This window comes from Hypomesus transpacificus, chromosome 23 (assembly GCF_021917145.1).
Source record: "Hypomesus transpacificus isolate Combined female chromosome 23, fHypTra1, whole genome shotgun sequence".
In the NCBI taxonomy this organism is placed as follows: Eukaryota; Metazoa; Chordata; class Actinopteri; order Osmeriformes; family Osmeridae; genus Hypomesus; species Hypomesus transpacificus.
The window spans coordinates 11,583,323-11,605,457 of NC_061082.1; the positions used below are offsets into that span (position 1 = coordinate 11,583,323).

The 22,135-nt window shown below is 39.6% G+C and overlaps 6 protein-coding genes across 6 annotated transcripts; 1 reads left to right on the forward strand and 5 right to left on the reverse strand.

Annotated features, from left to right (window-relative positions):
• Positions 1 to 924: 924 nt before the first annotated feature.
• Positions 925 to 2,156, reverse strand: LOC124485816 (olfactory receptor 6B1-like). Its single transcript, XM_047047648.1, is given in 4 exon segments — positions 925 to 1,079; positions 1,518 to 1,608; positions 1,610 to 1,963; positions 2,136 to 2,156. Coding segments are annotated over 4 exon segments (621 nt in total).
• Positions 2,157 to 2,641: 485 nt separating this feature from the next.
• Positions 2,642 to 3,589, reverse strand: LOC124485818 (olfactory receptor 1D2-like). Its single transcript, XM_047047651.1, has one exon. The coding sequence runs from the start codon at positions 3,587 to 3,589 to the stop codon at positions 2,642 to 2,644; it is 948 nt and encodes a 315-aa protein (XP_046903607.1).
• A 1,691-nt stretch (positions 3,590 to 5,280) lies between these two features.
• Positions 5,281 to 6,512, reverse strand: LOC124485819 (olfactory receptor 6B1-like). Its single transcript, XM_047047652.1, is given in 4 exon segments — positions 5,281 to 5,435; positions 5,874 to 5,964; positions 5,966 to 6,319; positions 6,492 to 6,512. Coding segments are annotated over 4 exon segments (621 nt in total).
• A 485-nt stretch (positions 6,513 to 6,997) lies between these two features.
• Positions 6,998 to 7,945, reverse strand: LOC124485820 (olfactory receptor 1D2-like). The gene has a single exon (XM_047047653.1). The coding sequence runs from the start codon at positions 7,943 to 7,945 to the stop codon at positions 6,998 to 7,000; it is 948 nt and encodes a 315-aa protein (XP_046903609.1).
• Positions 7,946 to 9,068: 1,123 nt separating this feature from the next.
• LOC124485821 (olfactory receptor 1D2-like) lies at positions 9,069 to 10,007 on the reverse strand. The gene has a single exon (XM_047047654.1). The coding sequence runs from the start codon at positions 10,005 to 10,007 to the stop codon at positions 9,069 to 9,071; it is 939 nt and encodes a 312-aa protein (XP_046903610.1).
• A 4,607-nt stretch (positions 10,008 to 14,614) lies between these two features.
• Positions 14,615 to 15,556, forward strand: LOC124485622 (olfactory receptor 2K2-like). The gene has a single exon (XM_047047333.1). The coding sequence runs from the start codon at positions 14,621 to 14,623 to the stop codon at positions 15,554 to 15,556; it is 936 nt and encodes a 311-aa protein (XP_046903289.1). The 5' UTR covers positions 14,615 to 14,620.
• The last annotated feature ends 6,579 nt before the right edge of the window (positions 15,557 to 22,135 follow it).

The following is a 22,135-nucleotide window of genomic DNA, read 5'->3' on the forward strand; positions in this document are numbered from 1 at the left end:
ACTTTAGTACACTATCACTAAGGTGAGTTGGCTCAGAACTGGGTCAGATTCTAACTGGATCACTCATGTAAACAAACAGAGCTAGATCAATGACACACTTCCCATTCCTCCACATCTCCCTGAAACCACTAGTTTTATTTAAAATAAAAAGCACATCGTAACTGTTGTGGGGCTGGGCCAAGATAGAACTCAGAATTGCTTTTTTCTGAGCAAACCTTTGTCAACTGTCAACCCCAAAGTCAATGACACAGCTTAGCAAATTTGCAACCTCTAGAATAAAAATGTTTGTGTAAGGTTTAATTTCCCTATGACCCACCTTTGATGGTACCTCCCGTTTAATTATACTCAACACACTGTTATTTATTCCTCGAACATCTACACAGTATTTTATTGCGAATTTGAGTTAATGTCAGACCATAAATTAGGGGGTTGAATAATGGAGGACCTATTAGAATTTGAACAGCCAATAAGTTTTGAAGGCTCTGTGGCAAATCGCTTGAGCCATAACGCATATGCATAACATCAAATAGAGTAGCAATTGTAATGTTAAATAACGCAAATAAATGTGGCAAACAAGTACTCATGAACTTTCCTCTGTTTTCCAAGGACTTAAAACATGATCTGATCAACTGCATGTAAGAGCAAACTATGAAAATGCCACGAAAAATATAAAACAATATTGTTACATATGCAACTACATTGGTTGGTGTGGATGAAGTTACCCAACTGGTCGTGTAACCTGTGTGAATCGGTGAAACTCACTCCTCAGGTATGTAATGGGCCACCCGCGTCAACAAATAGCTAGCTTTTCTTTGGTGTAGTTGGTAGTGGTTGCGCTTGGAAGTCGAGAGGTGGCAGGTTCGACTCCCCGTGGGGGTGAACATTGGCCAGATACCTCTGACTGAGCTTGCAATACCACGTCCGTTACATACGCGTCACAGTCGCATCACATGACAATTTAGCAACCAACCAGTTAGCACAGTAGAGTTTCTGTATGTGTGAGCCACACAACCTCAGTTGGGAAGTAAATATAATAGCACTAGCTATAAGGCCAAAAGGAGCAATCCAGGAGAAAGAGACTAAGGTTGTGTCTACTACCGCGCACTTGTGCACTTCGAGCACTGACTTTCAGTGCTTAGGGCGCTTCACTTACAAAACCAGAATAATTCAGTGCACTGAAAGTACCAGGATGGCGCACTGCAAACGGTCCAAAAAAACAGCGTACAACGATGGACACTACTCGCCCTAAACGGGCGCCATCTTGGCTATGTAGTGGAAAAGGAGGAGCCCTTTCGGCAGCTTTTTCCACGTAAGTGGAGAAGCGCGTTCATTTTGGCAGGTTTTGCGGGTGTGGCGAGCAGATTTGCGTCTGTCACTTCCACCAAGTGTTTAACGTAGCAGTGTTCCATTTGAGACAGCACTTATCAGCGACAGAGTGCACTCAATATGTAAGTGCACTGTTTTGCAGGGCACTGTATTGCAGTGTACTTCATAAATTGCGCGGTAGTAGACACAGCCTAACTGTGCCACTCGCTGCTTAGTCATGACAGAGTGATATTGCAGTGGTGTACATATTGCTACAAACCTGTCATAGGCCATCACAGCTAGCAGACAAGTACTCAATGCAAAAAGAAGAATATATGACAAAAACCTGAAACAGACATGCTGCATAGGAGATGACCTGCAAACGAGACAGCAGATCCATCAGAAATTTGGGGTAGAATCCTGCAATACCAAAAAGTCCAATAATGCACAAATTACAAAGAAAGATATACATCGGCACATGAAAGATTCTGTTAGAAATTATAGTCAAGATGACCGTAACATTAACTAGCACAATGATACAGTAACACAATAAAGTGAAAGAAAAGACAGGGACCCTGTAGTCTGTTATGTCTCCAAACCCAGACAGCGTGAATACTGTTACTACTGACATATTTTCAATTTTGCAAAAAGAATAAGACTAAATTAAGACCAAGCTATCTGCAAAGAAATGGAGAGTCCCTTTCATTTATTATCCGTATTGAAGGTTTGATCTTAACAAAGTATGATACCCAGTTAATATTAAACCTTACATTACACACAAGATAAGCAAAGAGTCGTTGCACCATGTGAAGCCTGTGCTATGAAATTACATCTTTGGTTCTTTTCACCATGTTCTTCATTTATTCTCTCCCAGATGCATATTCAAATCTGAAAATGTGATTTGTCCAATAAGGAAGTGGGAACAGTGTTGTGGATTGAGATTGTAGATCTAGTCAACACACTATGATGTTGGGAGTATGTGATGTAACATATCACAACACAATATTATTTTACTGACTGCTTTGCTTTGTCTTTTTCTTAACAGACTGTAGATGCATGTGCTGGTGTTTTAAAATAAATGTTCCCCCAAACATTCTTGAGATTCGTAAGATAACTAAGACATAGAAAATTATGTAAATGTTGTTAAAAAGTATAATCAAATCGACATGTATTTTTATAGCCCTTTTTACAAGCAATGTCACAGAGGGCTTCACATACAGCCATAGAACTGCCCCATAACCAACCTCAACCCTCAAGGATATTCAAATATGTATGATATGTATAATTTACTACACCCAGCTCTTCTCTATTTTCGGTACCTACTTCTACCGATGCATTAGATACAATTTGCCTTTTTCAAACATGGATGCAGCATTCTGCTACGGATTTGAGTCAGGGTAAGACCATAAATTAGGGGGTTAAACAGTGGAGGAATCATAACAATTTCTATGGAAAAGAAGTTCAGAAGACTTTGTTTTAAATCTACTGAGCCAAACCGCATAAACATAAGATCGAATAAAACTGCAATTATTACATTTAATAATGCCAGTAAATGTGGAACACAAGTCCTCACAAATTTTCCTCTGCTGTCTAAGGACTTCAAACATGATTTGATCAACAGAACGTAAGTGTACACAATAAAAATGCCAAGAAAAATATAGAAAAATATACTTAAATATGCAACTACATTAGTTGGTGTGGTTGAAGTTATCCAACTAGTCGCAGAGCATGAGAGTTTAACTATCAGCCAACCTGCACAGTACAGTTTCTCTATGTGTGAGCCACACAATTTAAGTCTGGAAATAAATATAGCAATAGTACACATAAGACCTAAAGGAACAAGCCAGGAGAATGAGACTAACTGAATGACATGCTTCTTAGTCATTATAGAGTGATACTGCAATGGTCTACATATTGCCACAGACCTGTCATAAGCCATCACTGTTAACAGACAAATGTCAATGCACACAGAAGAGTATATTACTACAGCTTGAAACAGACATCCTGAATGAGAGATACTCTGATGATGAGACAGAATATCCAGCAGGAACTTGGGGTAGAATCCTGAAGTACCATAAAGTCCATTGATGCATAAATTACAAATAAAGACGTACATAGGCTCATGGAGATTTCTATCCATGGTGATGGTAACAGTAAGGGCAACATTTACCATAATAATAACACAGTAAAACAGTAAAGTGAAACAGAATACCGTTACTCTGTAGTCTAATAGCTCCTCGAACCCAGACAGAGATAGTTCTATTGCAGATGACACATTTTCCATTTCAAACGAAGACAAAAAAAATTGGACCCTTTGCAACATTTATGAATGTGTCATCTCTCTTGTTTGATAATCTATGTTTACTTAATAGTAATATTAAATAAGATATCCCTCATTACATTAAACTTAGCATTACATGTACAGTCTAAAAAAGATATAGATTATTTGGGCAGATATAAAATTAGTTATTATATACTGTTGATGTTAAGTCTGTGCTGTGTAGTTCCAGCCACTATTCTAACCCTTGCTGACTGTCAGTTTGGTCCCGATCTAATCGTATATACACATGAGCAGGTTGTTATGAGATTCAATGTGTCCAATCGGTGATCTGACCTTACGTCATCTTGTAAATCCAGTGAGCTTTCATCTGACAGTAACTCTGAAGTTCATAATATTGCCAGATCATTGATGCAGACTAGAGACAGCATAACAATATGGACACATTCATTCAGTGCTAATTGGTTCTATGATAAAGATTCAGATACACAATAACAACGGTTGCCCAAACCCACTCTTTTATTGTAAAATTAAAATAAAGTACAAACATAGTGTATATACACTAAACTTCAAGCTCAAAATACAATAAGTACCACAAGAAAAATATGGTTATAAACAACTTTTTTTCTTTTCTGTGCATTAATAATAAAAGGAGATCAGGCAGATTTGTGTGAGGCTTTGCATCTGAAGTCTCAGGAATGTTTGGTAAACTAAATATTTGTGCAACAAAACATGTTAACAATTCTATGAACAAGTTATCCTGCAACAAGTACACTTTAGTACACTATCACTAAGGTGAGTTGGCTCAGAACTGGGTCAGATTCTAACTGGATCACTCATGTAAACAAACAGAGCTAGATCAATGACACACTTCCCATTCCTCCACATCTCCCTGAAACCACTAGTTTTATTTAAAATAAAAAGCACATCGTAACTGTTGTGGGGCTGGGCCAAGATAGAACTCAGAATTGCTTTTTTCTGAGCAAACCTTTGTCAACTGTCAACCCCAAAGTCAATGACACAGCTTAGCAAATTTGCAACCTCTAGAATAAAAATGTTTGTGTAAGGTTTAATTTCCCTATGACCCACCTTTGATGGTACCTCCCGTTTAATTATACTCAACACACTGTTATTTATTCCTCGAACATCTACACAGTATTTTATTGCGAATTTGAGTTAATGTCAGACCATAAATTAGGGGGTTGAATAATGGAGGACCTATTAGAATTTGAACAGCCAATAAGTTTTGAAGGCTCTGTGGCAAATCGCTTGAGCCATAACGCATATGCATAACATCAAATAGAGTAGCAATTGTAATGTTAAATAACGCAAATAAATGTGGCAAACAAGTACTCATGAACTTTCCTCTGTTTTCCAAGGACTTAAAACATGATCTGATCAACTGCATGTAAGAGCAAACTATGAAAATGCCACGAAAAATATAAAACAATATTGTTACATATGCAACTACATTGGTTGGTGTGGATGAAGTTACCCAACTGGTCGTGTAACCTGTGTGAATCGGTGAAACTCACTCCTCAGGTATGTAATGGGCCACCCGCGTCAACAAATAGCTAGCTTTTCTTTGGTGTAGTTGGTAGTGGTTGCGCTTGGAAGTCGAGAGGTGGCAGGTTCGACTCCCCGTGGGGGTGAACATTGGCCAGATACCTCTGACTGAGCTTGCAATACCACGTCCGTTACATACGCGTCACAGTCGCATCACATGACAATTTAGCAACCAACCAGTTAGCACAGTAGAGTTTCTGTATGTGTGAGCCACACAACCTCAGTTGGGAAGTAAATATAATAGCACTAGCTATAAGGCCAAAAGGAGCAATCCAGGAGAAAGAGACTAAGGTTGTGTCTACTACCGCGCACTTGTGCACTTCGAGCACTGACTTTCAGTGCTTAGGGCGCTTCACTTACAAAACCAGAATAATTCAGTGCACTGAAAGTACCAGGATGGCGCACTGCAAACGGTCCAAAAAAACAGCGTACAACGATGGACACTACTCGCCCTAAACGGGCGCCATCTTGGCTATGTAGTGGAAAAGGAGGAGCCCTTTCGGCAGCTTTTTCCACGTAAGTGGAGAAGCGCGTTCATTTTGGCAGGTTTTGCGGGTGTGGCGAGCAGATTTGCGTCTGTCACTTCCACCAAGTGTTTAACGTAGCAGTGTTCCATTTGAGACAGCACTTATCAGCGACAGAGTGCACTCAATATGTAAGTGCACTGTTTTGCAGGGCACTGTATTGCAGTGTACTTCATAAATTGCGCGGTAGTAGACACAGCCTAACTGTGCCACTCGCTGCTTAGTCATGACAGAGTGATATTGCAGTGGTGTACATATTGCTACAAACCTGTCATAGGCCATCACAGCTAGCAGACAAGTACTCAATGCAAAAAGAAGAATATATGACAAAAACCTGAAACAGACATGCTGCATAGGAGATGACCTGCAAACGAGACAGCAGATCCATCAGAAATTTGGGGTAGAATCCTGCAATACCAAAAAGTCCAATAATGCACAAATTACAAAGAAAGATATACATCGGCACATGAAAGATTCTGTTAGAAATTATAGTCAAGATGACCGTAACATTAACTAGCACAATGATACAGTAACACAATAAAGTGAAAGAAAAGACAGGGACCCTGTAGTCTGTTATGTCTCCAAACCCAGACAGCGTGAATACTGTTACTACTGACATATTTTCAATTTTGCAAAAAGAATAAGACTAAATTAAGACCAAGCTATCTGCAAAGAAATGGAGAGTCCCTTTCATTTATTATCCGTATTGAAGGTTTGATCTTAACAAAGTATGATACCCAGTTAATATTAAACCTTACATTACACACAAGATAAGCAAAGAGTCGTTGCACCATGTGAAGCCTGTGCTATGAAATTACATCTTTGGTTCTTTTCACCATGTTCTTCATTTATTCTCTCCCAGATGCATATTCAAATCTGAAAATGTGATTTGTCCAATAAGGAAGTGGGAACAGTGTTGTGGATTGAGATTGTAGATCTAGTCAACACACTATGATGTTGGGAGTATGTGATGTAACATATCACAACACAATATTATTTTACTGACTGCTTTGCTTTGTCTTTTTCTTAACAGACTGTAGATGCATGTGCTGGTGTTTTAAAATAAATGTTCCCCCAAACATTCTTGAGATTCGTAAGATAACTAAGACATAGAAAATTATGTAAATGTTGTTAAAAAGTATAATCAAATCGACATGTATTTTTATAGCCCTTTTTACAAGCAATGTCACAGAGGGCTTCACATACAGCCATAGAACTGCCCCATAACCAACCTCAACCCTCAAGGATATTCAAATATGTATGATATGTATAATTTACTACACCCAGCTCTTCTCTATTTTCGGTACCTACTTCTACCGATGCATTAGATACAATTTGCCTTTTTCAAACATGGATGCAGCATTCTGCTACGGATTTGAGTCAGGGTAAGACCATAAATTAGGGGGTTAAACAGTGGAGGAATCATAACAATTTCTATGGAAAAGAAGTTCAGAAGACTTTGTTTTAAATCTACTGAGCCAAACCGCATAAACATAAGATCGAATAAAACTGCAATTATTACATTTAATAATGCCAGTAAATGTGGAACACAAGTCCTCACAAATTTTCCTCTGCTGTCTAAGGACTTCAAACATGATTTGATCAACAGAACGTAAGTGTACACAATAAAAATGCCAAGAAAAATATAGAAAAATATACTTAAATATGCAACTACATTAGTTGGTGTGGTTGAAGTTATCCAACTAGTCGCAGAGCATGAGAGTTTAACTATCAGCCAACCTGCACAGTACAGTTTCTCTATGTGTGAGCCACACAATTTAAGTCTGGAAATAAATATAGCAATAGTACACATAAGACCTAAAGGAACAAGCCAGGAGAATGAGACTAACTGAATGACATGCTTCTTAGTCATTATAGAGTGATACTGCAATGGTCTACATATTGCCACAGACCTGTCATAAGCCATCACTGTTAACAGACAAATGTCAATGCACACAGAAGAGTATATTACTACAGCTTGAAACAGACATCCTGAATGAGAGATACTCTGATGATGAGACAGAATATCCAGCAGGAACTTGGGGTAGAATCCTGAAGTACCATAAAGTCCATTGATGCATAAATTACAAATAAAGACGTACATAGGCTCATGGAGATTTCTATCCATGGTGATGGTAACAGTAAGGGCAACATTTACCATAATAATAACACAGTAAAACAGTAAAGTGAAACAGAATACCGTTACTCTGTAGTCTAATAGCTCCTCGAACCCAGACAGAGATAGTTCTATTGCAGATGACACATTTTCCATTTCAAACAAAGACAAAAAAAATTGGACCCTTTGCAACATTTATGAATGTGTCATCTCTCTTGTTTGATAATCTATGTTTACTTAATAGTAATATTAAATAAGATATCCCTCATTACATTAAACTTAGCATTACATGTACAGTCTAAAAAAGATATAGATTATTTGGGCAGATATAAAATTAGTTATTATATACTGTTGATGTTAAGTCTGTGCTGTGTAGTTCCAGCCACTATTCTAACCCTTGCTGACTGTCAGTTTGGTCCCGATCTAATCGTATATACACATGAGCAGGTTGTTATGAGATTCAATGTGTCCAATCGGTGATCTGACCTTACGTCATCTTGTAAATCCAGTGAGCTTTCATCTGACAGTAACTCTGAAGTTCATAATATTGCCAGATCATTGATGCAGACTAGAGACAGCATAACAATATGGACACATTCATTCAGTGCTAATTGGTTCTATGATAAAGATTCAGATACACAATAACAACGGTTGCCCAAACCCACTCTTTTATTGTAAAATTAAAATAAAGTACAAACATAGTGTATATACACTAAACTTCAAGCTCAAAATACAATAAGTACCACAAGAAAAATATGGTTATAAACAACTTTTTTTCTTTTCTGTGCATTAATAATAAAAGGAGATCAGGCAGATTTGTGTGAGGCTTTGCATCTGAAGTCTCAGGAATGTTTGGTAAACTAAATATTTGTGCAACAAAACATGTTAACAATTCTATGAACAAGTTATCCTGCAACAAGTACACTTTAGTACACTATCACTAAGGTGAGTTGGCTCAGAACTGGGTCAGATTCTAACTGGATCACTCATGTAAACAAACAGAGCTAGATCAATGACACACTTCCCATTCCTCCACATCTCCCTGAAACCACTAGTTTTATTTAAAATAAAAAGCACATCGTAACTGTTGTGGGGCTGGGCCAAGATAGAACTCAGAATTGCTTTTTTCTGAGCAAACCTTTGTCAACTGTCAACCCCAAAGTCAATGACACAGCTTAGCAAATTTGCAACCTCTAGAATAAAAATGTTTGTGTAAGGTTTAATTTCCCTATGACCCACCTTTGATGGTACCTCCCGTTTAATTATACTCAACACACTGTTATTTATTCCTCGAACATCTACACAGTATTTTATTGCGAATTTGAGTTAATGTCAGACCATAAATTAGGGGGTTGAATAATGGAGGACCTATTAGAATTTGAACAGCCAATAAGTTTTGAAGGCTCTGTGGCAAATCGCTTGAGCCATAATGCATATGCATAACATCAAATAGAGTAGCAATTGTAATGTTAAATAACGCAAATAAATGTGGTAAACAAGTACTCATGAACTTTCCTCTGTTTTCCAAGCACTTAAAACATGATCTGATCAACTGCATGTTAGAGCAAACTATGAAAATGCCAAGAAAAATATAAAACAATATTGTTACATATGCAACTACATTGGTTGGTGTGGATGAAGTTACCCAACTGGTCGCATCACATGACAATTTAGCAACCAACCAGTTAGCACAGTAGAGTTTCTGTATGTGTGAGCCACACAACCTCAGTTGTGAAGTAAATATAATAGAACCAGCTATAAGGCCAAAAGGAGCAATCCAGGAGAAAGAGACTAACTGTGCCACTCGCTGCTTAGTCATGACAGAGTGATATTGCAGTGGTGTACATATTGCTACAAACCTGTCATAGGACATCACAGCTAGCAGACAAGTATCAATGCACAAAGAAGAATATATGACAAAAACCTGAAACAGACATGCTGCATAGGAGATGACCTGCAAACGAGACAGCAGATCCATCAAAAATTTGGGGTAGAATCCTGCAGTACCAAAAAGGCCATTAATGCACAAATTACAAAGAAAGATATACATCGGCACATGAAAGATTCTGTTAAAAATAATTGTCAAGATGACCGTAACATTAACTAGCACAATGACACAGTAACACAATAAAGTGACAGAAAAGACAGGGACCCTGTAGTCTGTTATGTCTCCAAACCCAGACAGCGTGAATACTGTTACTACTGACATATTTACCATTTTGCAAAAATAATAAGATTAAATTAAGAGCAAGCTATCTAAAATGAAAGGGAAAAGGTCCCTTTCATTCACTATCCTTATTGAAGGTTTGAGATCTTGATAATAAAGTATGATACCCAGTTAATATTAAACATAACCTTACATTTTACACAAGATAAGCAAAGAGTCGTTGGACCATGTTAAGCCTGTGCTATGAAATTACAACCGTGGATCTTTTCATTTATTCTCTCCTCAGATGCATATACAAATCTGAAAATGTGTCGTGTCTAATCAGGAAGTGGGAACAGTGTTGTGGATTGAGATTGTGGATCTAGTCAACACACTATGATGTGCTTTGCTGATATGACTGCTTTGCTTTGTCTGTTTCTCAACAGACTGTAGATGTATGTGCTGGTGTTTTAAAATAAATGTTCCCCCAAACATTCTTTAACTTTGTAAGATAACTAAGTCATTTAAAATAATGTAAATGTTGTTCAAAAGTACAATCAAATCAACATTTATTTGCATAGCCCTTTTTACAAGAAATGTCTCAGAGGGCTTCACATACGCCCATAGAACTGCCCCTCAACCAACAAAAAACCCTCAAGATCGATATAGCGATATTCAAATATGTATGATATGTATGATTTACTAGATTTATGATAAAATATGAAGAGACCATTTTCTGAGATGATAACTTTAAAAACAGGCGGAGCTGGATCATCCAGAGACTCCAAGATACACCGTCAGTCTGTTGCTGTCAGTCAGCACCACCGTCATCTCTCGCACATTTATGACCACTCTTACAGACAGGGCAGTCTATTTATGACCACTCTTACAGACAGGACAGTCTATTTAAAGACCAGGAGCTCCCTTACACTCTAATATTGCTCCAAGTATGACACAGGATGCACATGGATGCTTCTTTCTTGTTGCCTCCACTACTCCAGCCTCAACCTTTGGTTCTGTTTTACTATCTGCAAGGGGATGGACAGCGCAGCTCTCTGCAGGCCTGTTGTCAGGGGGTTCAAAGGGTACAGATATCCTCAGGCCAGGCTCAGATGGGGCCCATGTTAAGTAAAGTTGCCTGCCCCAACCCCGAAACCAAGTCTTTCATTGTTTTTAAGAGGCACATGCATGTTCCCACTGTTTACATGCAACAAACAAGGCGATTTAATGGTCGGAAGGTTTACTTTGATACAAATGTACAGATAATGTACAGATACATTTTCATCAAACCTCACCTAACCATCACCTAAGACAATATTGGGAGAATGTGCTAACTCATACAGTGCATGTAGGTTAAATGCCCTACAGACTGACTGAGGGATTGTCTGAGTGATTGAAATAAATTGCAAACTGACTTAACTATTGTACTGGCTCCGAACAAACCGTGGAAATAACATGTTGTGTGAACATGAGAGGGGTTGTGGTGAGTTGGGGCCTTTGTCTTCTTATTGATGATTTTGAGGTAACTAACTGGCCTGATCAGGACCATTCTCCCTATTGTCAGTATTATGTGAATAGCAAGAGGCGAAGGAGGGATGAATATGAAGAACTTCTGACAGTCCCTCACCTAACACACACACACTCTCACACACAACCCACATTTTCAACAATCAAATATTACATTTTGCTCATTACCTCAACACAGTACCATTTATTAATTGCCAGCTGTCATTTCATGGGCACTCACTGTATTATCTTCCAATGCATCTTTTCAGAATGATGACCTGTAAAGTTGCACTTTAGTGGTGCTGCTGTAGGCCCATGCTGCACATTACCTTTCTTACTGGTCTTGGGGGAGGTCAGAATCACCAGGGCCAGTATGGGTCTCTCTGGGTCTAGTGGCAGTTGGCAACAAAGGGACAGCTTTGTTTTGCCTTGTTGCCATTTGGTCTCACAGGTCTGTAGGGTTCAAATTGCCATCCAAGGATTGAGGACTAATGATCTGAGGAACAAATAAGCATGTTTACGCTTTCATAGTTCACACACTGGGGGTATTGCATAAGGGTGACAGTTATTTGAACAATTATTCTTTGTTGTTTACAACAAAAATAAGTTCACACATTCTACAGTAATTCAACTAATTTGCAACCATGACATTCCCTTTCATGGATACGCATATACTTATTTTATAGCTGGGTATATTCCTTTTATTTGTGTTACGAGAGAAAGTCTGAGCAGGATGCAATGCATATATGCATTTTCAATCAAACCTTTCTAATCATTACGGAAATAATTTGTTATTGCTTTTCTTAAATTCCCATTAGCACCTGGGAATACGTCATTTTATGTGAAGAGTTGTTGTTTATGTTGTTTTCCCTGGAACAAAGATGTTATGTTTTGAAGGAAATCCTTATTAGCTAATGACCTTCCAAGGGCTACCATTATCAGGAAGCTCCAGCCAGGCCAGCTCCCAGAGGCCTGTGCTTTCAGGCTGGAGGTTGGTCCAGCAGGGACCTGGAGCCACAGCAGAAGTGGTCATTAAGGATGAGGGAACTTAATGACACTCATTAATGTAAAGTTGCATCACTTCGGGGATAATGTCTGTCATGTCCTGTTTTCATTAGCTTGTTGACCCATGAACTTAAATCTTTGTATATTTTTTATTGTATCTGTTCATTTTGGTGTAATATTAAAAATATGTTTAACTGGTTTCCCAAAACAGTTTAGTGACACAAAGCATTTTCAACCTTGCATCTCTTTTACAGGATCTGTATTATTTGCCTTGCAGCCTTTCTTGTTCTGTAGCTCTAGTCTGCATTTCCAAACCTACAAAGTTAACAGCAGAATTAAGTAATGTTCAATCAAGCAGGACAAGTCTATATTTACATTAACATTTATATTTAGTCGTGTAGCAGACGCTCTTATCCGAGGCAAGTAGGGTAAAATGCCTTGCCCAAGGACACAACGTCATTTTGCATGGCGGGGAATCGATCCAGCAACCTTCTAATTACTAGCCCGACTCCCTCACCGCTCAGCCATCTGACTCCATATACTCTAAGCTATGTGATTATATATCGATAATAACGTAAAAATATATTAATTTAGCAGATGCCTTAAGTGACGTACAGGGGAATATTTGAACCTACAACCTCTTCATCTGCAGTCATACCATTTACATTTAATCATTTAGCAGACGCTCTTAACCAGAGCGACTTACAGTAAGTACAGGGACATTCCCTCCGAGGCATGTAGGGTGAAGTGCCTTGCCCAAGGACACAACGTCATTTTAGCACGGCGGTAAATCGATCCGGCAACCTTCTGGTTACTAGCCCGCTCAGCCATCTGACTCCCACTTTATACCAATAAAAAATATTTTGATATTCCAACAGTCCTGTAGCATGGTTCTGTGTTCAGCGCAATTTCAAACACATGGGTTCAAATGGCATTTCTGGGCTTGCTTGTTTAATGATGGTAATATTTAAAGCTGGTTCTAAGCTTCTGTAGCAGTGTGGGAGTTGTAGTCTTCAACCAATTTTCCAAGTTAAAAACAGCACTGGAACTCAGCAAAGTTTGATGCAAAGTGTTTTATTGGAATTCAGACAAAGATTCCCAAAAGAACGTGAGCAAGATCCCGGGATAAGACTAGAATTCTTCTCCGGACATGTATCTTATATATTTTCTCCCTATACAACATATATAATTGTATTATTAATACTTGTTCGTCACAGATGCATTATGCATTCTTACACAATTGGTCCCTTGTCCTGGGGTTTCAGATTGCAGGTGCTTTTTGGCATAGACAATTCTCAAATGTTTAGGCTTGCTCTGACCATGAACAGCCAGCTGCACTAGGTTTCTGTAAATATGCCTCCTGAGATAGCTGGGCCTTCTTGTTTTCTATGGAAGAAGCATATACACAGTCTTCTCTTGCACTCAGCCCCTAATTATCCAGATCTTCACATTTTGGGCTCAATATCTTCTACGTTTTAGTGGCAATAATAATCGGTCAACAGCTTTGCATCTGGTTTTAAGTAATATAGCATATGCTTAAAAAAAGGTGGTTAAGAGTGCCATTTTCAAGCATTAAATCCATAATCATTACCCATCTTCATAATTTCAACAGTGTGAGGTTTTTTCCACAACAAAGTCAGAGATATTAGTTCAAGGACAACTATGGGCTCTATGTTTTTTTGCAGTTGTTGGGGGAATTAGATGCAAAGTTAATTTACTTGTGGTTCTTTTACCACATTGCAGAGACTTTCAATTCATGAATGTCTTTTTGTTATCAGACATCATGTTTTTTCCCCAACCAGTTGAATATCTCAGTGGTGATGTCTTCTCATCAACCACACAAATTCTGTTCACTCATGGGTCATCTTGAATTCCCAGGACAACAAGCTGAGGTGTTTATGCGATCACAGACTATAAACAAACTGTACACAGGAGTGAAGAACAGAAGAGGAAACTACGCAGCACACCCCAACATCTGACTGAACTCGGTAATATCTTGTAGGCAGTAGGTGTGTTCAGCATAGGCCTTCCTGACTTAGACTACAGATAAGATGACCTGTTTGTTTGTCTCAGATTTCATATAAAGTTACGCATAGTATTGGGGTCTAATGAAAAAAATACGATTACACAATTACATTTAGATGAATACTTTTCCTTACAGTTTATGGTTCATAATGGACAATGAATCCCTCGTTTTTGTATTCACTCTTTCTGGGTTGGAAGGGATTATGCACTATAGAGGCACCCTCTTCTCATTCACTTTACTGTGTTACTGTGTGATTCTTTTGATAAATATAGCTCTAATTCTGACCATCATCTTAGATGAAAACCTCCATGAGCCCATGTACATATTCCTGTGTAATTTGTGCATCAGTGGACTTTATGGAACTGCAGGATTCTACCCCAAATTTCTGTTGGATCTATTGTCTTATGCTCATGTTAGTTCTTATGCAGGATGTCTGATTCAAGCGTTTGTATTATATTCATATGCGTGTTGTGATTTTTCTATTCTATCAGTGATGGCATATGACAGGTATGTAGCAATATGTAGGCCACTGCAGTATCACTCTGTCATGACTAAGCAGCGTGTCACTCAGTTAGTCTCTTTCTCCTGGTTTGTTCCTTTGTTTCTTTTGTTTATTGGTACAACATTTACCTTCAGATTAAGGTTATGTGGTTCACACATTCCTAAACTTTATTGTGCTAACTTCTTGATCACTCAACTGTCATGCTCTGCTACCAATTGGATTACATCATCAACACCAAGTAATGCCACTGCTCTTGTTACAATAGCAATTTATTTTGTCCATGCTGTTTTCATAGTGTGTACCTATGTGTATCTGGTCAGATCGTGTTTGAGGTCTTTAGAGGACAGGGGAAAGTTTATGCAGACCTGTGTGCCACATTTACTGTCATTGATTCATGTCATAGTTGCTTTGCTTTTTGATGTAATGCACATGCGTTATGGCTCAAGTGATATACCACAAAGTCTACAGAATTTCTTGGCCATGGAGTTTTTAATAGTTCCTCCACTGCTTAACCCCTTAATTTATGGTCTTAAACTGACTAAAATTAGAAATAGAATACTGAGTTTATGTATGCAAAAATAAATTGTAAAATATTCAACAAACAAATGGCTCGATTGACTTTTTCAAGATTTCCCTACATAACACATACATCTATTTAGGAAAATGTACAACCATTTTAAAAGAATGGACTATCGAAAGTTGATGAATTAAAAGTAATGACCAGATGGACCTAACCAAGTAAGTGTTATTAATTAATGTTATTTTTCAAGTAGTCCCTGAAACTGTTTCATGAATGCTGTTAAACTGAATCTTATCAATAATTAAGATTGCTGAACAGACTACAGATGAAGATTTCTCAACTCAAACAACTTTTTTAATGATGGTTGATAACCTGTACTTGACAATGTAATTGTTCTGTGTATATGTAATAAGCCACACACCACAGGGTAGACCCAAGGGCAGAGTTTGTTCAATAAATGTCACAATATAGTCCTGAAGTCGTCAACAGGCAAACAGGTTAATAGAGGTAATCCAAAAGGCAGAGTCAAGGTACAGACAATGGGTCATAGGCAGGCAAACAAGGCAATAAGTATAATACAGGAGAAAAGTCAAACAATACAGGCAAAACTGTAAATTTTACAACAAGAAGCTTAATGTTTCATTCATCACATTCCTGTCATGCTGCTGCTACTTAAAAAATGACATTTTATTTTCAGCGCCGCAGGTTGAACTGAAAGATATCCTTTCGTTTCGGGCTAGTATTAGTGTTCTAAAAACCTCATATTATAATGGATTGAGGAATGATGAGAGTATTCATGGCGGGAGGAGAACTGCATTAGTACAGTCGGCTGGTCCATTGAGAAGTGTGCATTAGAACAAAAGCAGCAGCTTTTTAGAACAGATCAGAGATCTTCTGAGATAAAATAAGATAATCTTTTATTAGTCCCACAATGGGGAAATTCGCAAACTCGAAATTTGAGATGTGAGCAAAGATACAAAGGCAACCGGCACAAAATCCACTCCCAGAGTATTTGTTCTTATAGGATTGCAGTATTTCACAGGCACCCAGAGTGTTTGTCTGTAGAACAGGATTGCAGGTCTCCATTCAGACACCCACAAATGAAGATTGTGAAAGCCCTCATCTTTCAGGGCAACCATCACACAGCCTCACACAGGCTGTTGGCTTGTGGGTGGTCAAGCAATGGTGTGATGGAGCTTTAGCCTGAGAGTGTGCAACGATCCAACAATCCATTAGTCAAGGTGAACTGTGGGTCGAGATCAGAGATTGAAGGTGCGCAAAGTTGTTAAACCAGGTCCATTTGAACAGCCAAGCTACATCAGTGAAACAACTGTCCACGTGTTGGTCCTGTCCTCCATGGTGAGTAGGTGATTAAACCACAGGGATGAAGGGAGAGAGGGCACCCACAAGGTCAACACCAACATGGTTGAAACGGCTTGCAGGCACTTAGAGCAGTGCCCTGACATGGTACTGGATCTTCGCCCTTTCACAAATTAACGTTCATCCATGACTGAATGACAGCAAATCCTGACAGAAACCTTCAGGTGTGAGGCGTCCCCGGTGGCTCACCAGGCTAATGCGCATCATGTAGGCTGAGACCTCATAGTGTGACCTCTTGTGCACAGGTCCAGCTGGTGACCAGAGAAGTGACCGTCTTTTGGTTATGCATGGGAAGGACAGATGGTCCTGAGACGGTTTGGTTGGTGTGCCAAGTATTTCCAGCCATGAAACAGTGAGGTCTCATTTATCGCTTTTCCACCAAGGTAGTTTGAGTGCTAATTCGGAGCTGGTCCCTAATCTCGATTTTTTTTTAAATCAGTTTGTCACAGAAAGCGATGAACCACTGAACCACTCATCAGAGCAATACACAGCTATTCAAAACAGTGTGGTTCAATCACTTAGTGGAGCTCAACTAAAGTCACACTGTGTAGGCCACAGTGCAGCTCAACATTATGTAGCTATAGTGGCACCTCAACACGGCAGAAAGGGATCAATCACAAAATTGGAGGCAAATAATCTTTTGGGGATCTTGAAGCGCTTATCAAAACAACATCAAAAGTGGTACTGTACGCTCTTGGGTTCTTAAATGGACACCTACAAAATTACAACATTTGATGCACTAAAATCCCACTATAAAACTTGCACAGTTAAACAGACACACACACAGATTATCAATTACATTATTGCAAGGCCGTAGCCATTGAGTCAACATTGGGGGGGACGAAATCTGCTGGGGAGTCTGAGGGTCCCCCCTGAAAACTTCTTACATTTAGTTAAGAATATGAATACATTTTTTATGATAATTTGACATTGTGTGTGGCGTGTCGTAGCGTAGCACATTTATTTGTTATTTTTATTTCAATATATTGGGGGGGACATTTTGACCAGATTTGAATATCTGGGGGGTATGTGTCCCCCCCAAAATATATTATGAGTGTGGTCCTGCATTATTGTTGTGACAAGCAGATGAGATTTATGAGGTGTTGCGTCCTACCCCAAAACACACCGTAACAACAACAGTGACGATCACAGAACACGATGGTCACAACATTTGGTGTTACACCTGTTCTTTTGCAAAAACAGATAGACCTATGGCAATATGTAGGCCATTTATTACATCCTGAATTATGTTTGTTTGTTTTGTCCACTCAAGGGAATTAATATATTAGGCTGTGTAGGGGGTTAAATATTGGCCAAGCAACCAAAACGAATTCCCCTATGGTTTAAAGGAAGATGGGAAACTGAACAGAGTATTAGCATGAACCATTAATGCCAAAACCAAAAGAATTCCAGGTATTTGACAATATGGGTTAAAGCAGAGCAAGAATGGTCAAAGTACGGTTAAATGAAATACGCATTTAATAACATTGCAAATGAATGAAATCAATTACAAGGCAAACAAAAAATGAAGGCTTTAAATCTTACCCACTCTACCGTGATCATTGTAAATCAGAGAGAAAGCAAGAGGTGAGCAAGGAGTAGGACAGTAGGACAAGGGAAAACTGAGGAGAAGGTCTCAGGAGATGAAGAATCCAAAGAACAATGCATTACAATTCCCTTTATACACAAGAACAACCAATCAGACCACATCTTAAATGGGGTGTGAGAGCCATCAAGTTGAGACCGTCCAGAAACTCCAGACTTTAGCATATGAGAGGTGGGGGCAGGTTTGACACCCAGCCTTACAGCTGTACATTCATGAGAGCCTAATACAATCCCTAATATTTTTTTCATTTTACACAATGGTATTACATTTCCAACCGTTTCTCGAGTTTCATCCTTTTACCATCAAAGTCCTATTTTCTAATTTCTTAATTACATTTTTGTTTTCATTCTAATTCTGGATATCCGCTTGCTCTATTGTGGAATGGGAGTTATAAACCTTTAAACCTTAAAAACCTTTGTTAACTTATTTTTGAGATGAGACAATATATGCATTTGTGTTTCATGGCCATGGAGTTTCTTGTAGTTCCTCCACTGATAAGCCCCATAATGTACTGAAATTATAAATAGAAAACTTTAGTGTGCAAAATAAATAGTGAAATATTTAACCCAAAATCCCACAGGGCTACATCCTCCCCTTTCTAAATGTCTACATGTCCTCATGAGACATAAAACATATTCCCAACATTAAACTATGTGGATAACTTTCATTTGTTTTTAGGATCGTCACCTCCTATTATTGAATCAAGGAGGAACTAGTTTCCACCTAACTTAATGATAATGCCTCTATGAACTATTATGGTACGTGGTTGCTCACTGGCTTTTCCAGGCTCATCATAAGTAAGTCTTAATACTGGTTTTATTTGTCTTTTGTCAGTTAGTCTGGGTCTAAGTACTCTATTGATCTTTGTTTTAGAGCTCAGCCTAACTTTTGGTGCCATGGGAGTTTTTCTTCTAGCATCCATGTCTGTTTCAGAACCATAAGGGTCCGACTCTGTCATCGCACAACCTCGGTCTTCTCTGTCAGATTCTAGCTCTTCAGCAGACTGTACAGGACTTAGTTCTATAGCGTCTCCATTCTCTGACCTCACCGAGACTCTGTTAGACACTTCTCTTTCTTTTAGTAAGTGTTCCACATACTCCCGGAATGGTCTACGGGGGTGGTCACACTCCTCATCAGATGATTAATCTGTCATCTCTGGTACTTCTCTTTGTCTTACTATCTGTTGTCTTTGTCTGGTCGAACGTGTTCTTGGTCTCCCAGGGGTTTCTTCGTTTTCTCGATCTGCTGGGATCCTCACAGTTTGTCCAATAGGTAAGATGTGATCGCGATGGAGGGTCCTTACTCTGCTTGTGCCTCCTTCGGGTCTTATTCGGAATACCGGTAAATTCGGCAGCTTTTCTACAACTACATGGGGTATGGAACTCCATCGACTTTCACGCTTGCGTTTCCCTTTGAGCCCTAGATTCTTCAGAAGAACACGGTCACCTTCCTGTATGTTCTGAAAACTGACCTTCTGATCATAAGTTCTCTTGTTCCGCAAGTGAGTCTTGTCTGCAGTTTGACTAGGAAGTTGATAGGCTTTTTGCAAGTCACGCTTCAGGCTTTCCACATACTGGAAATGTTTTTCTCCTCAGTTCCATCTTTGGAGTTCTTGAAGCACAAGTCTACAGGTAGTCTTGCTTCCCTACCAAACATTAAATAATAAGGGGAGTATCCCGTCGCATCACTTTTAGTGCTGTTATACGCATGCACTAATGAGGCTACTTGCTGACTCCAGGATCTCTTCTTTTCTTGGCCCAAAGTAGCCAGCATTGAGAGCAGAGTTCGGTTAAAACGTTCTGGCTGGGGATCCCCTTGGGGATGATACAGAGTCATTTGTGATTTTCGTATTCCCAAGGTCGTCAGAAACTCTTGTGTCAGTCTGGACTCAAAGTCTCTTCCCTGATCAGAATGAATCCTAGCAGGTAAGCCATAGTGAACAAAATATTTTTCCACAAGGATCTTTGCTACCGTTAGGGCTTTCTGGTTCTTTGCAGGGAAGGCCTGAACATATCTGGTATAGTGGTCGGTAACGATTAACACATTACTAATGCCTTTGGAATCGGGTTCTATTGACAGGAAGTCAATACATACGAGATCCATTGGCCCCTTGCTTGTGATGTGGTGTAAGGGAGCAGCTTTCTTGGCAGGTGTTTTACGAGTAATGCACAGTCCACAGTTCCGCACATATTGCTCTGCCTCATGAGCCATCTTGGGCCAGTAGAATCTTGCTCTTAGGAGTTCGGTGACCCTTTCAACCCCTAAGTGGCCCATGTCATAATGAAGAGAGTGCAACACCAATTCTCTGAACTCAGAAGGCAGCACAAGCTGTAGTGTCTCCTCTGCATCTTTCTTGCTTGCTCTGAACAGCAGTCCATCTCTCATCAGAAGTTTGCTAACTTCCCTCCTTATCAGCCGTATTTCTAGATTTAAGTCTTTATTTTTAGGCCAGACTCCCCGTTTCATAGCCTCAATCACTGGTCTAATGACGACATCCATTTTCTGAACAGCCATCAAGTCAGCTTTTGACAGTTGCTCCAGCATGCTCAGGTGTAACTGAGACAGAAAGGCATACACCTCAGGGATACAGGCTGGCGAAGCTCCTAACTGTTCCACATTTCTGGGGGACATCTTTGTGGATTCATCCACTTGTACCTGCCGACATATGGACTTCACCACATTCTGAGACATGAGATCCCACTCGTCACCGTTTTCAGGTAAGTTGCAAGACAGCAAGTCAGCATCTATGTTTGTTTTACCAGGCCTATACTTTACGTCAAAATCATAGGTGGCCAGGGCTGCAAGCCAATGATGACCTGTCACATTGAGCTTGGCCGTGGTGAGTACGTACGTCAAAGGGTTATTGTCGGTGCATGCGGTGAACTTGGCCCCGTAGAGGTAGTCATGAAATTTATCAACTACGGCCCATTTCAACGCCAGAAACTCTAATTGGTGTACAGGGTATCACTGTTCTGGAGAGCTCAACTTTCTGCTGGCGAATGCCACAGGTCTCAACCCTTCCGGATGTTCCTGATAGAGTACGGCACCAAGCCCTTTGAAACTTGCATCTGTGTGTAAAACGTATGGCTTATTGGCATCAGCAAATGCCAGCACAGGTGCGTTGATCAAACACTGAATGATACGATTGAACGCGTCCGTGCAGGATGGATCCCATCGGTCATTGAATGGTTCTGAATCTTTAAAGTAAGTTTTGGTCTTCTCTGGGACAGGCTTTCTTCCATGCTGGGTGGGTGCATAGCCCTTTGACAGTTCTGTGAGGGGCCTCACTATCGCAGAGTAATTTGCTATGAAGCGTCGATAATACCCACAGAAACCTAGAAAAGACCGCAGCGACTTGAGGTCCGTGGGCTTAGGCCACCTAGACACTGCTTCCAGTTTTTCAGGGTCAGTAGCAATGCCCTCCGCCGAAACTATGTGACCTACATACTTGACCCTGGGTTGGCAAAATTGACACTTGTCAATGGAGAGTTTTAACCCTTTAAGTCTATCTAGCACTCGCAGGAGGCGCTCTTCATGTTCTTCCAATGAACGTCCAAAGACTATGAGGTTGTCCAAATAAACTAACACCTGAAGGAGATTCATATCACCGACCGCTTTCTCCATAAGTCTCTGGAAGGTTGCAGGCGCTCCCGTT